This window comes from Delphinapterus leucas, chromosome 5 (genome assembly GCF_059928025.1).
Source record: "Delphinapterus leucas isolate spDelLeu-1000000601 "Yukka" chromosome 5, BTC_Dleu_Yukka2, whole genome shotgun sequence".
In the NCBI taxonomy this organism is placed as follows: Eukaryota; Metazoa; Chordata; class Mammalia; order Artiodactyla; family Monodontidae; genus Delphinapterus; species Delphinapterus leucas.
In genome coordinates, this window is record NC_143133.1 from 110,333,844 (window position 1) to 110,347,448 (window position 13,605).

The following is a 13,605-nucleotide window of genomic DNA, read 5'->3' on the forward strand; positions in this document are numbered from 1 at the left end:
ATATCAAACAGAACTTTTATTAAATGTCTTTCAAATTTATGGATTCGTGATCTATAGACTGTTGTCAAAGCTAGTGTTTTAAAGTTTATAAAATTAATTATAAGGCTTTTATATTGAATAAATTCTCTAAATATATTGTTTCACAATCCAAAAAAATGCATGGAAATAAGGTACATCATGAAACATCTTAAGTTCTTTATATAACATCTACATACCATCAATTAACCAAGTCTTTTCAAATGCCACTTGTAGGAAAAAGAGGTTGAACTCAATGAAATTGAGCTACATGTGTCCACATGGATAAATCTCACAAGTATCTTGAGGGAAGAAAAGAAACTGCAGAAAAACAAATAGTATATGAATCCATTAAAGGCTAAAACCATGCAAAACATACTATCTATTATTCAGGAATGTGTACAGATGTATTAAAATGTCTGGGAATAATATACACCGGATTTGAAACAGTTGCACCTCTTGGGGAAAAGAACAGGTTCTCTATTAGAAAGGGTGCCATTGGGAAGAGGCAGACAGGAAGCTTTTATTTCTAAGCTGAGAGGCAAATACAGAGATGACTATGAGATTCTTTGTATTGGTTTATAGTTCTAAAACAACTCAAATTTTCTGTAGAGGAAAAAGCCTAATACGAAATTACGAAAACAAAATTAAAATTTACTCTTCTAAAGGGTGGGATGAGGGATGGAGAGTAAAAGAGACACTAAGAGAGGGGGAGAGATGAAGATTAAGACACAGGAAGAGAGGGGACTTCCCTGGCGGTCCAGCAGTTAAGACTCCATGCTTCCACTGCAGGGGGCATGGGTTTGATCTGTGGTTGGGGAACTAAAAAAGAAAAAAAAGAGAGAGACAGGGAGAGAGACTGAAGAAAGGAAATCATACTTTTCTGAGTGGACGTCTGCATCTAGTAATTCATCCTAAATCAACCCAATCTCTGAATATCTACACTTACTGCACAAATTAATAATCAGCTTTATTTAACCATCCAGGTGGCCTTAAATTTTAAATCACGGTCCTTGGGCTGAGCTAACAAGAAGAGTCTCCTAACCAGACTGTGAAATGTACACACTTGCCAGATAACCAGGATTTATCGTAATAACTTCCCCTAACAGAAGAACGCACTTACATCTCTTTACAGGGACAGCTTACTGTTGTGGTTAAGCGTTTTGCAGTCAGACAAATGTGGGTTTTCGTTCCAGCTCCACCACTGACAAACTGTGTGGCTGGAACAAGCTGCTAACCTCTCTAAATTCAGTTTCTAAATCTGTAACATGGGGTGGATAACAACATACCTCAATAAGGAAGTCTTCACATTAAATAATAGAATTTACCACAAAGTAAAGCAAACTGTAAATGCTTAATAAAAGTTAGCTGGGACTTCCTTGGTGGCGCAGTGGTTAAGAATCCACCTGCCAATGCAGGGGACACAGGTTCGAGCCCTGGTCCGGGAAGATTCCACATGCCACAGAGCAACTAAGCCCGTGAGCCACAACTACTGAGCCGGTGCGCCTAGAGCCCGTGCTCCGCAATAAGAGAAGCCACCACAATGAGAAGCCCGCCCACCACAATGAAGAGTAGCCCCCACTCTCCACAACTAGAGAAAGCCTGAGCACAGCAACGAAGAACCAACACAGCCAAAAGTAAATAAATAAATAAATTTATTTAAAATAAAAATAAATAAAAGTTAGCTATTATTAAAATCATTAACATATACATTTTAAATAACATTTTTCGATTGTAGTTTGTGATTGCCTATTTGTCTCTGAAATGTAATTCCATTAAAAGTAACCTAGGGCTTCCCTGGTGGCGCAGTGGTTGAGAGTCCGCCTGCCGATGCAGGGGACACGGGTTCGTGCCCCGGTCCGGGAAGATCCCACATGCTGTGGAGTGGCTGAGCCCGTGAGCCATGGCCGCTGAGCCTGCGCATCCGGAGCCTGTGCTCCGCAACGGGAGAGGCCGCAACAGTGAGAGGCCCGCGTACCGCAAAAAAAAAAAGTAACCTAGTAGGGACTTCCCTGGTGGCGCAGTGGTTAAGAATCCGCCTGCCAGTGCAGGGGACATTGGTTTGATCCCTGGTCCAGGAAGATCCCACATGCCGCAGAGCAACTAAGCCCGTGCGCCACAACTACTGAGCCTGCACTCTAGAGCCTGCGAGCCACAACTACTGAGCCCACGTGCCACAACTACTTAGCCTGCGCACCACCACTATTGAAGCCCGCACACCTAGAGCCCACAACAAGAGAAGCCACCGCAGTGAGAAGCCCGTGCACCACAACAAAGAGTAGCCCCCGCTCGCTGCAACTAAAGAAAGCTCCCATGCAGCAACGAAGACCCAATGCAGCCAAAACAAATAAAATTTTAAAACAAAATAAAATACTGATCTGTGCCACGAAGGAAATAAAATATTTTTTTCAAAAGTAACCTAGTAAAACATCCAAGACACCCTTAATCAGAATTATTATCTACAAATTTCTAAACACTCTCCTACAAATCCTTAAGGAAAGCCAACCTGACTAAATGAGTTTTCTCTAAACAAGATGTAGAATCAAAGGCAATGCAAGACCATACTGAATCCCATAAAGCAATGTGTTCATAGCTACGTTTCTAACACCAAACTTTTAAAAAGTGAGAAAAGACACCAGATGTTACTAACTATGGTCAGATGTAAACACTTGACCTAGTCACTGCCACATACAGTTAGCAATCACCTTAAGCATGACTTATGGTAACCTAGCCGACTACCCAACATTTCTACCTCCTTCATAAGTCTTGCCTCCCCAAAAAACACAAAATCATAAGGTGATAAATAGCTATTGGAGTCAGAATTCAAAACAGCTTCTTTGGGAATCTGTCCAGGAGGCTCTGAGTATCGTTTTGCAGAAAATAGGAGGATTACGTAACAACTCTTTTGGGCAGTCTCTGGCTGCCTTGTGTTTCTCCTGGTAGATTTCCCACAGCAGCTACAAGCACTGTCCGGTAGGTTGTTAGGGTCTCCTGCAAGTTAAACGCTAAAGTGAATACCTTCTAAAGGCATCATTGCAATTTTAAGTATCTGCAGGTTCCAGCCTCTGACGATGTCATCCCAGTTCCTTGGTCAGAGCTCTCCCCGCCTTCTTTGGCTTTCTTAGCAATCCCCTGAATGAGAGGCCTGTTCAAGTCTCAGCTGCAGACGGCTGGGCTAGATTTCCAACATTCTTAGTGACACCTTCCACATCATCTTCAGATCTTTGTGACTCAGAAACAAATTCTGGGACGTATTTTCCCAAGATACCACTTAGCTTTGATTCATCCACTTACCTGCCAGATTTTCCAGCATACTGAGCTACATTTAAACTTTCGAAGCCTTACCAGACTATGACCACTTTGTCTTTCTTCTTGGTCACTGGTCACGATGATTTGGACAAATACATTCTTAGGGGTAATGAGCGCTAAAAAGTTAGACGCTAGCCACTGGGCCAGAGCATCCCTCTTTCAGGCAAGAAAAGGACCTGCATATTAAAACATATACCTGCAATTTAGAACATCATGATTGCTCACGTTTGAGGGCGTATTTGAAATGCTTTACACGTATGAACTCATTCAACCCAACTGGCAACCCTACATGGCAGACAGTATCATTATCTCCATTTTCTGTTGGACAACATAGATACAGAAAAGCTAAGCAACGTGACTGAGGTTTCCGGCGTGAATGAAAGGCAGCGCCTTAGCATGCTCTTAATCTTCTCTACTACACTGTCTCATCAGCCACGTTAAACGTTAAAACACAAAAATGCCCTCCTCCTGGGCCTTCTCCCTCTTCCAGAAGTCCACAATGCTTCTGGTCCCCCCGCCTCAAAAACAGAGTGAAGAGGAGGTGGTCAAAGGAACCCCAGTAGATGGGAGGGCAGGGAAAAGGCAATGTGGCAGGAAAACTCACAACAGCAGATGACTCACAGACCCAGCAAATGTTCCATACAGACAGGGTCAGCTGGTGGAGGGCCCTCAATTGGAACTACTCTAAATGGAGACAAGGACCACCTGCAGAGAGTAAAGCAATGAAAGCTTTTAGAGCCCTTCTGGGTCCACAGCCCAGTTCCAGCCAGATAGGAAATCTTTTCACAGCAAATCTACATTAGCTTTAGAGACCAGCCCATTAGTAAGACCCCAAGTGAGAGTTGAAGACTTACCCCCAAGTGATGCCCTGAAATGTAGGGGGTCCACAGTAATTTCTTTGGGGCAAAGAATATAGATGAGTCTTCTTGTCCATCTGGGGTAAAATTATATTTGTAATTTAAATATCATTTCACTTCCATGCCTCTCTAAATTCCACTTAACCGAAGCATCAGCCCAAAATTTACAATTATATCTCTCCATCAAAATTAGGGTGTTGGAAATTCCCTGGAAGTCCAGTGGTTAGGACTCTGCGCTTTCACTGCCGAGGACCCGGGTTCAATCCCTGGTGGGGGAACTAAGACCCCACAAGCCGCGTGGTGCAGTCAAAAAAAACCCCACAAAATCAGGGTGTAAAGTAGCAGAAAACCCAACTCAAACTGGCTTATGTCATTTAACAAGCTATGCAGAGGTAGGCTTCAGGCACAGAACCATCTGTGGCTTCCATGACCGCATCAAAAACCCAGATTCAGTTACCTCTCTGCTCCAATAGTCCTTACCTTGAGCTCCACTCACCGTCCCAAGATGGCAGAAGCAGCTCCAGGCAACACAACCAGACATCACAGAAGAGTCTAGAACCCTTTTTACAAGTCTCCTCTCACACAAAAGAAAACCTTTCCCAAAGTCTCCAGCAGACTTCCTATCATGTCTCACTGGTCAGAACTGAGATACATCCTCATTTATCCAATTACCAGCCCAGAAAATAGGTTTACCCTGCTGAGTTGTTAGAGTTCAGTGTTTCTCAATCCCAACTGCATGGTTTTTTACAGCTCCCCAGGTGATTCTAACGGTCAGCCATGCTCAGGACTGCGAACGACTGAGTCAGACTAATCAGAATTATACCTAATCACCTTTCTATGAGTCACTTGGGAAAGAGTGTAGACACCTGAACAAAATTTGGATTGTCAGAAAAAAATATTAGCTGGGCAAACAATAAAGCCTACACAACCGCTTCACACTTGTGTTTTAAAAACACTTTGGGGGCTTCCCTGGTGGCGCAGTGGTTGAGAGTCCGCCTGCCGATGCAAGGGACACAGGTTCGTGACCCGGTCTGGGAAGATCCCACATGCCGCGGAGCGGCTGGGCCCGTGAGCCATGGCCGCTGAGCCTGTGCTCCGCAACGGGAGAGGCCACAACAGTGAGAGGCCCGCGTACCTCAAAAAAACAAAAACAAAAATAAAAACACTTTGGCACATGTGGTTCAATCCTCAAGGCTATATGCAACAGTCCCATTTCACAGATAAGGAGACCAAGGCTGAAGTTTACAAAGTGCAATTCTTTTAAGTCTTCCGAATCTCCCTATGTTTCCATGCAAGAGCAACCTGGGAAATTTCTCCAAAAGGAATTACCACGTGAACCATGTTTCTGGAATAAATACAAAGACAGCAAAAGGGAACTTTTATGTTGTCCTGAGAAAAACAAGGCAAAAATCATTAAACATCAAGGCCTAAAGAAGTACCAAAACCAAGACTTGAAAGACTCAAGTTTTGGTCCTGGCCACCACTAACATCCTTCTCCTTCTCTAGAACAGAACATATTCTTTCAAGAATGCCTAATTGAGGCTTCCCTGGTGGCGCAATGGTTAAGAATCTGCCTGCCAATGCAGGGGACACGGGTTCGAGCCCTGGTCCGGGAAGATCCCACATGCCGCAGAGCAACTAAGCCACAACTACTGAGCCGCCAGCTCTAGAGCCCACGGGCCACAACTACTGAAGCTCATGCGCCTAGAGCCCGTGCTCTGCAACAAAAGAAGCCACCGCAATGAAGCCCAAGCACTGCAATGAAGAGTAGCCCCCACTCTCGTGCTGCAACTAGAGAAAGCCCACGCGCAGCAACGAAGACTCAACGCAGCCAAAAATTAAAATAAATTAAAAAAGAAAAAGAACACCTAATTGTAAAATTTATGAGAAAAGTATATATAGCTTATTGCTGTTTCTGGTAAACAGACTATGCATTTCTACGAATCATAAGCAACTGCAACTACATAGACATCCTACGAAAGGCTCACAAAAGTTTAAACTGTACTGAAAGAAGACACTGATTATTCTAGGAAAGGAGTGAAAAAAGAAAAAGGGCTAATAAAACCATTTAAACAAAGGCTCCACTGAACTGAGAGAATGATCTCCAAATCCACCACATAAATCAGTGGTCCTGGACTCTTCACTCCGCAGCCCCTCCCCAGCCCCACTGCTATCTCCAAAAATCACCTGACACACGGACAGATACCATACACAGCCTCTAAACCATCTCTTTCCCATTATGTCAGTGATTCTCCACAGGATAAAGCCCACATTCCAAGCCCACTTTTATGGCTTCCACAATCTGAAACTGACCTTTCCATGAATCTCATTCTACTCCCCCAAATGAAATCATCGCCATTCCAGCCAAACTGGTCTTCTCATCCTCTTCAGACACGGTGGCGGGGGGGGGGGGGGGCGGCGCTGGTTTCTTCTCAGCTGTTTCCAATCTGACAAGGTTCTACAAGGTTCTATCCCTTCCTTAAAACACCAATGAGCTCCCAAACTTCCACTCTAACCTACAACATACTCTTGTTTCTGTCAAAGTTAGAAACCTTGCCACTGAATCATCTGAATCTTTTAATATGTGTGTCTGTGTATCCTTCACTTCTTCAAGAACTTAGCACAATGCATGCAGCAAACATGTTCCCTAGATTGAACTGAATTCAACTATAGGACAATAACCTCAAGGACAAGGGCCTCTACATTCTTTCCTCTTTGTGTCTCAAGCCCAATATTTAACAAACTGTAGATGCTAAATACTTGCTGATCGCTACATAATTGAACTCAGCAATAAACTTTCAGGTCCCCCAGAAGTCACCTCCAACTTCTTTAAATATCTGTGGATTATTCAAAGCATCAAGACATTCTACACGGAAGTAACAATATGGTCGTCAGTTGTGTATTTAGAAATGTAGCAGGGATGTTTTCATTATTTTCAGAGATTACGCATTCCCAAACGACTAAGAAATTTAAAAAAAAACCAAAGCATCAAGACATCAAAGTTATATAAATCCAACATGTATTTAGCGCATGGAGGAGGCATCTTACAGGGCAATTAAAAGCAGAAATCACTTAAACACGCAATTCTGAAAATGTGCAAAACGCCATTTTTGCAAAACAAAGCGCAAAACATCTGAAAATATAATCAGTCTGACCTAGCTGATTGTTCCCTTCTGTAGCTCCCCCTCGGTCTCAGGTCCTGCCTCGACCTCTTGAGCTTTTCTCAGATGTTATAGAAAAGCTCAACTGGTTAGGCCAACGATTGACCTAGACTGCAATTTCAAATGACCTAATCACGCCATTTCCAAACACTGCAGAATCTTACTGATGCCTCTAAGAAGTAGGACAAGAAAAACTGAACACAAAAATGACCTGTCCAATTGTCCTGTAGCCAGGCTTTAACAGTGAAGGCTAATTACACCCAGGCGTCCTGACTTATGTCCAGGGCTCTTAGTCTTGATAGGATCTCGACGTCAACCTTTACCTACAGGGCAAGCTGGGCAAAGGCCAGGTCCCCCTAACTTGCCACAAGCGTGTGAGCTAAAACTGTATCTCTGTCCTCCTCTGGAAAAGAATTTAAGGTAATTACACACAACGAGAAAAGATATTTTCTTTGAGCATAAATTATGTTTCCTATGGTAAAGGACAAGAATCAAGCGGAGTAAGGAGCCAATTCGTAAACTCAAGAAAGTCTACATTCTGGAAGGGGAAGGCTGACAGCTGGCCCCCCAGGTGCACTAACTGCTGCTGGAACACCGGGCATGTGTCCTGTTGGCAGAAGAGCGAATATGCAGTCACATAAATAGCTTTCTACCAGTGGCCAAACTGGCTTTGCCATCTACCTCTCTCCACACCGAAGCCTCCCTCCTCATGCCCCATGTCCCACAGGGAGCTGCTACAGCCAGTAAGAGAGAAGGGGCACTCCCCTACCCAGTGACGCTAGTTAAGACCAAGCTACAGAGGGAGATGTTCACTACACACACATACACATACACACACACACACACACACACACACACACACACACACAGGCACCGCATACCCTTCTCTCCTCCTCCTTTCTCCACTCACTCCTACATATTTACAGCCCCTCCCCACCTCCATCCCAACACACATACCCAATGCCAAGGCACTGGAGAGCCACCAACCAAATATGCCCACCAATCACATGTCCCAAACAAAGTGATTCCCAGTCCTCGTTTTGCAACACCAAAGAGGTCACAGAGGCAAAAGAAACCACGGACAACATCCAGAGAAGTCGTGGGACATGCTTCCAAAATTACAGAGCTGGCTCACTGAATTCTACCCATGAAGACGTATTTCTTTCAACTCATTCATTCAACAAATAGGCACTGGGCTGGGTACCTGAGACAGTCTGTTCAGTATGTTTTCATCTTCCTTAATGCAAAAGCGGGGGAGGGATGACACGGGGCATTTTTCCCAGTCTGCTATACGGGTAGGTCTTTTTAATTGGGAAAAGGGAGCACTCACAGGCTTCCTCAGAACCGGCTAGGGGTTACAGGTGTGGTCAGGCTGCGCAGCTCCTCACTCAAGCTAATGTCTCCCCATTTCCAGCCAACTCAGTGTTTCAACACGAATTTCAGGCCCCCTCCCTCCTAGAAAGACTCTTCAGATAATCAACTAATTAACTGTGTTCTCCTGTGTGGCCACTTCCGAGTTAAAAGATGGAGGAAGAGAGGGGAGGAAAGCATTAAGCTTGACCGGGGTGAAATTCCCTCTTTGCAGGCAGTGCTCGCTCGGGCCGGAGGGCAGGCTGTCTGCACAGCCTCACAAGCCCCAATCTTTGAACCGTCCTCGGCGCAGGAGGAGGGAAGGAATGTGCGGAAGGCAGCACAACGCCAGGTGGACTTTCGGGTTGAGCACAGTAAGGGACCCGAGACGAGACTGTCGCAGGCGATCCGAAAATGACACGGAAAGCGTATGGCTTAAGGGCCTTCTGAACAATTCAACACCCAGCAGGTTTTCAAAGAATCCCCAGTCTTGTGATCTCTCAAAAGAACTTGACAAGACCCGTGAAACTTATGTGTCTGTTTCGGGAGAGACACTGATAAGCTCTAGGGGGTAAAAGAACCTGCCCCGGGGGGGTCCAGCGGGGAACCCAAGGAGCCGGGTCGGAGCAGTGGGGCTGGCGGGCGGCGCGCTCGCACGCACGGCTCCCGGCTTCGGCCGCCGCGCAGGGCAGGGACGGGAAAGGGGACTCGCCCCTGGCTGCTCGGGGAGCCGCGGAGGAACGACCCCGGGGCCTCCGGGTCCCGGATCAATCTCCAGATCCTCTGGCTGCCGGCCCCGGGCACCGGACGGTCGGTCTCCCTCCGGGAGAGGCTCCTCCCGGCCTCGCCGCGCCGCAGCCCGCCCGCGCCCCCACTTACTTTTGGTCGCCGCGATGAGGTTCTTGCCGTCCTTGATGAGCTCTTTGATGAACTTGTTGGTCCTCTCCAGCTCCGCTTCGTGGGCGCGGATCCTCTCCCGGAACCACGGGCTATCGAGGTAGCAGTCGCTGAACTCCAGGGGCTGCAGCCCCATGACGGCGGCGGTCCGCGAGCACAGCGCGAGCCGGGCTTCGGTACCAGGTGCGGGGCCCCGCGCGCAGGAAGCGCCGGAGAAGCTAGCAGTCCCAGGCGCGCGGCGAGAGCAGCGCAGACATGCCCTGCGAAGGTGAGCCCGGCCGCGCTGAGCAGCGCCGCCGAGGCGAGCGAGAATGCGGCGCTCAGATCCCGGCGGAGCTCCGATCCCGGCAGCCCCCGCCTAAACTCGGGCGCCGCGGCCCCGCCCCGCCCGGCCCCCGCGCCGCACGCCCTCCCGGAGGCGCGAGCCCGCCCCGCCCCGCCCCGGCGCCTCCCGCCCAGCCCCCTCCCGCGCTAGCCGCTCGCCCCCTTCTCTTTCCTCCGCCTTCCTCCTTCCTTCTCTCCCTTCCCTCCCTTCCTCCCCCCAGACGCCTCTTCTCTTCCCACGCGCAGTGGCCCCTCCTCTTCCTTCCGAGGCTTCCTCGGTCTAGAATTTCGCCCCGCGGCTCTCCTCCGGGCGCGGGCGCCTCCCCTTTTCTTAGCGCCCTTCTTCGGGGTGACTCACTGTCGGCTCCCCGAAGCGGGGAACTTGACCGGGGCCAGGAAGGGGCGTCTTCAGAGCATCTGTAAATCCCCGCAGCCGGGCGACTTAACTCAGGTCTGGCTTGCTAGGGGAAACGATGGACAACTATCTCATGGAACCGGGACGGACCCTGAGCTGTGAATGGACTCGCATTCCTGGCTCTTTCTTCCCCACTCTCGATCCCCATCTAAAGTAGAATGCGTGTAAATCTCCACTTTAGATTGAAAGCTTTTTAAGGGTAGGGTGCATTTTCTTATGGGCCGGGCAGCATACTCTTCTGTGTATCCACACTGAACGACTTGGGGGGAGGGGAGAAGGTATCTAAACCACGGAAGGGTTCTGTTGTATTCAGCAAATTAAATTTGCCTGGGTAGGTAGAGTCGATCTTTATTATGCTAAGTATAACCACCTGACAACGAATGCCAGGTTCTCTGTGGTTTTCGCGAGGCGGGGGTGACGATCAAAGGAGAATTTGTCAGGGCAGGTGGAACAAGGGTACTATGTGTCCTGAAACAACTCAAATGTGTCCCCAAAATGTTAAGACATTTTAAATGATTGAAAGCCTTACCTCAAAGAACCCGATTGTTCATTAGAGTAACTTTTAGTAATTAGCAGCTAACAGTTTATTAAGCAATTATTATGTGCCAGGCACACACCAGGAACTCTACATACATTTTTACAGGCTCACAACATATGTTTACATATATAGGTTCACTAATAATGTCACCAAGCGACTTCAAAGTGATTCTTTAAAACGTTCAAACTCGGAGTAGGGTAATTGAGGCTCTGGATGGCATTTTGTAGGGCTGTAACCCTCAGAAACAAGCTAAATAAGCCTCCTACTCAATAAGATTTTCGTTACAAAACAGCGCTGTGAGTGGCTAGCCCACAGATAAACATTATTACTTGAATGGCCATCCTCCAGAGAGTTCAAAATGTTTTACAAGTACCTTTTACCCGTTGAAAAGTCTGGTTCCGGCTACAATCAGCTGGGGGGCTGGAGTCTACAGAGCAGAAAATAAAAGAGGCAAATAAAAGGGGGAAAGACACTCAGGAACAGGAGGGGTGTAAACAGTGAGGGCCTTGCAAAACAACCAAACACTGACAGGCATGCAACCCTCTGGGCAAAATCCTAGACCTTTCCTCATAAAGAGGGGCCGCTGTCACTTCCCCAAAGTGTTAAACATGAAATTAGCATATGAGCCGGCAACTCCACTCCCTAGGCATATACCCAAGAGAAATGAAAACATATGTCCACACAAATGCTTGTTCTTGGTAGCATTGTTCATAATAGCCAAAAAGTGGGCTCAACCCAAATGTCCACCAGCTGATGAGTGGATAAACAAAATGTGTGTATCCATACAACAGAATAATTCATCTACAATAAAAAGGAATGAAGTACTGATGCACGCTACAACGTGATGAACCTTAAAAACATTATGCTAAGTGAAAGAAGCCAGCCACAAAACACCACATATAATATTCAGTATGAAGTGTCCGAATATAAATTGGGAGTGGGGTTAAGAAGGCCTCATTAGGGTTTCCCTGGTGGCGCAGTGGTTGAGAATCTGCCTGCCAATGCAGGGGACACGGGTTTGAGTCTGGTTTGGGAAGATCCCACATGCCGCGGAGCAACTCGGCCCGTGAGCCACAACTACTGAGCCTGTGCGTCTGGAGCCTGTGCTCCGCAACAAGAGAGGCCGCGACAGTGAGAGGCCCACGCACCGCGATGAAGAGTGGCCCCCGCTTGCCGCAACTAGAGAAAGCCCTTGCACAGAAACGAAGACCCAACACAGCCAAAAATAATAAATAAATAAATATTTTAAAAAAGAAGCCCTCATTGAAGGTGTCATTAAACAGTGACCAGAAGAATCAGTAGGGCGTGACCATTAAATAGGCGGGGGGAGAGCAGAGGAATCCAGGCAGGGAAGCAGCCTGTGCAAGCCCCTGGGATGGGAAAGAGTCTGGTACATTCCAGAGACTAAAAGAGGAGGTCAGGAGGCTCAAGCCCAGTGAGTGAGAGAAACTATGACAATGCTGGGTGGTGGAGGGTCAGCAGGGGTCAGAGCTGGTGGAGCCTCACAGGCCATATATAGTGATGAAAGAAATTTCCACGTATGGAGGTATGGGGAAGTCTTACTGGGTTATACATGAGTTAACTCAAATTTTATGCTAAAATAGCCTTTTAGTGTGGCTTATCAAACATACATTGTACATCTGCTTTAATTTTTAAAGCAAAGGCTGCATTGACCAGAAGATAAGAATGTCCATGTTAAAAATAAAGATTCGATGCCTCCCTTTCTGGGACACCAATGCTGGAACTCATTCGATGATAAGACTCCCTTCTCAGGGGCCAAGGCCACACTAACTCACTGCGTTCGCGATGATCTGGTTTGTTTGGGTTTTTTTTTTTAACTTGAAGGAATGTATCCATGATTTATGTGATGTTCTTTGTTCTGACAAGACATAAAACTGCACTGAAAACCATGCTTCTCTGGAGCAGTTCCTCAGAGTTATCTGAGAGACTGTCTTCTGGGCTATAGTCCTCAGTTTGGCTCAAATGAAACTCTTTTCTATTCCTATTGTAGATTGTTTATTGATTATTTTTGTCAACAATAGAATTTGGGATTGTATCCTAATGCTATCGGGAGCCTTTGAAGAGGTTTCAGTGTGGTGGTATCGTGATCTGGTTTGTGTTTTCTCTCCAGGTGCTGCATAGGGAATGGGAATCCAGAGGGAAGGCTTTTGGAGTTGTCTGGACAAAAAATGGTACAGCTTCACCCTCCAAGTGACAGTGGAGACAGAGAGTAATAGATCCAAATGTATTTTAGAGGGAGATTCTGGGACTTGACAAAGACCTGGATATAGAAATGAGGAAGGAGGTGTCAAAGATGGCCCCAGGCTCCTGGCATGATAAGTTAGGTAGACAGCTATGAACTCTACTGAACACTGACTGCAAAGAAAACAGGGGATAAGGAGTCCATGTGGTGGTGGTGACTGGGATGGGCAAGATCAGTTTCAGTTTCAGACTCATTAGGCTTAAGACGCCTGGGAGATATTCAAGTATGCATGTCAGTTTGTCAGGTGGGCACTCATCAGTGCCTGGATGAGTTAAGGATTTGAATCAATAAAAGTTGGTCAGGGCTTCCCTGGTGGCGCAGTGGTTGAGAGTCCGCCTGCCGATGCAGGGGACGCAAGTTCGTGCCCTGGTCTGGGAAGATCCCATGTCCCGCAGAGTGGCTGGGCCCGTGAGCCGTGGCCGCTGAGCCTGCGTGTCCGGAGCCTGTGCTCCACAATGGGAGAGGCCACAACAGTG

At 47.0% G+C, this 13,605-nt stretch overlaps 1 protein-coding gene across 3 annotated transcripts in view; it reads right to left on the reverse strand.

The window, feature by feature from the left end:
• The window catches only part of ARHGAP10 (Rho GTPase activating protein 10), a 335,363-nt gene extending 325,384 nt beyond the window's left edge, over positions 1-9,979 (reverse strand). For all 3 annotated transcript variants that reach the window (XM_089912398.1, XM_022599764.3, XM_022599763.3), the window contains exon 1: positions 9,572-9,979. In XM_089912398.1, coding sequence (XP_089768524.1) covers positions 9,572-9,725 — 154 coding nt within the window. In that variant the 5' untranslated portion in view covers positions 9,726-9,979. The remainder of the gene's footprint in view (positions 1-9,571) is intronic.
• Positions 9,980-13,605: the final 3,626 nt, after the last annotated feature.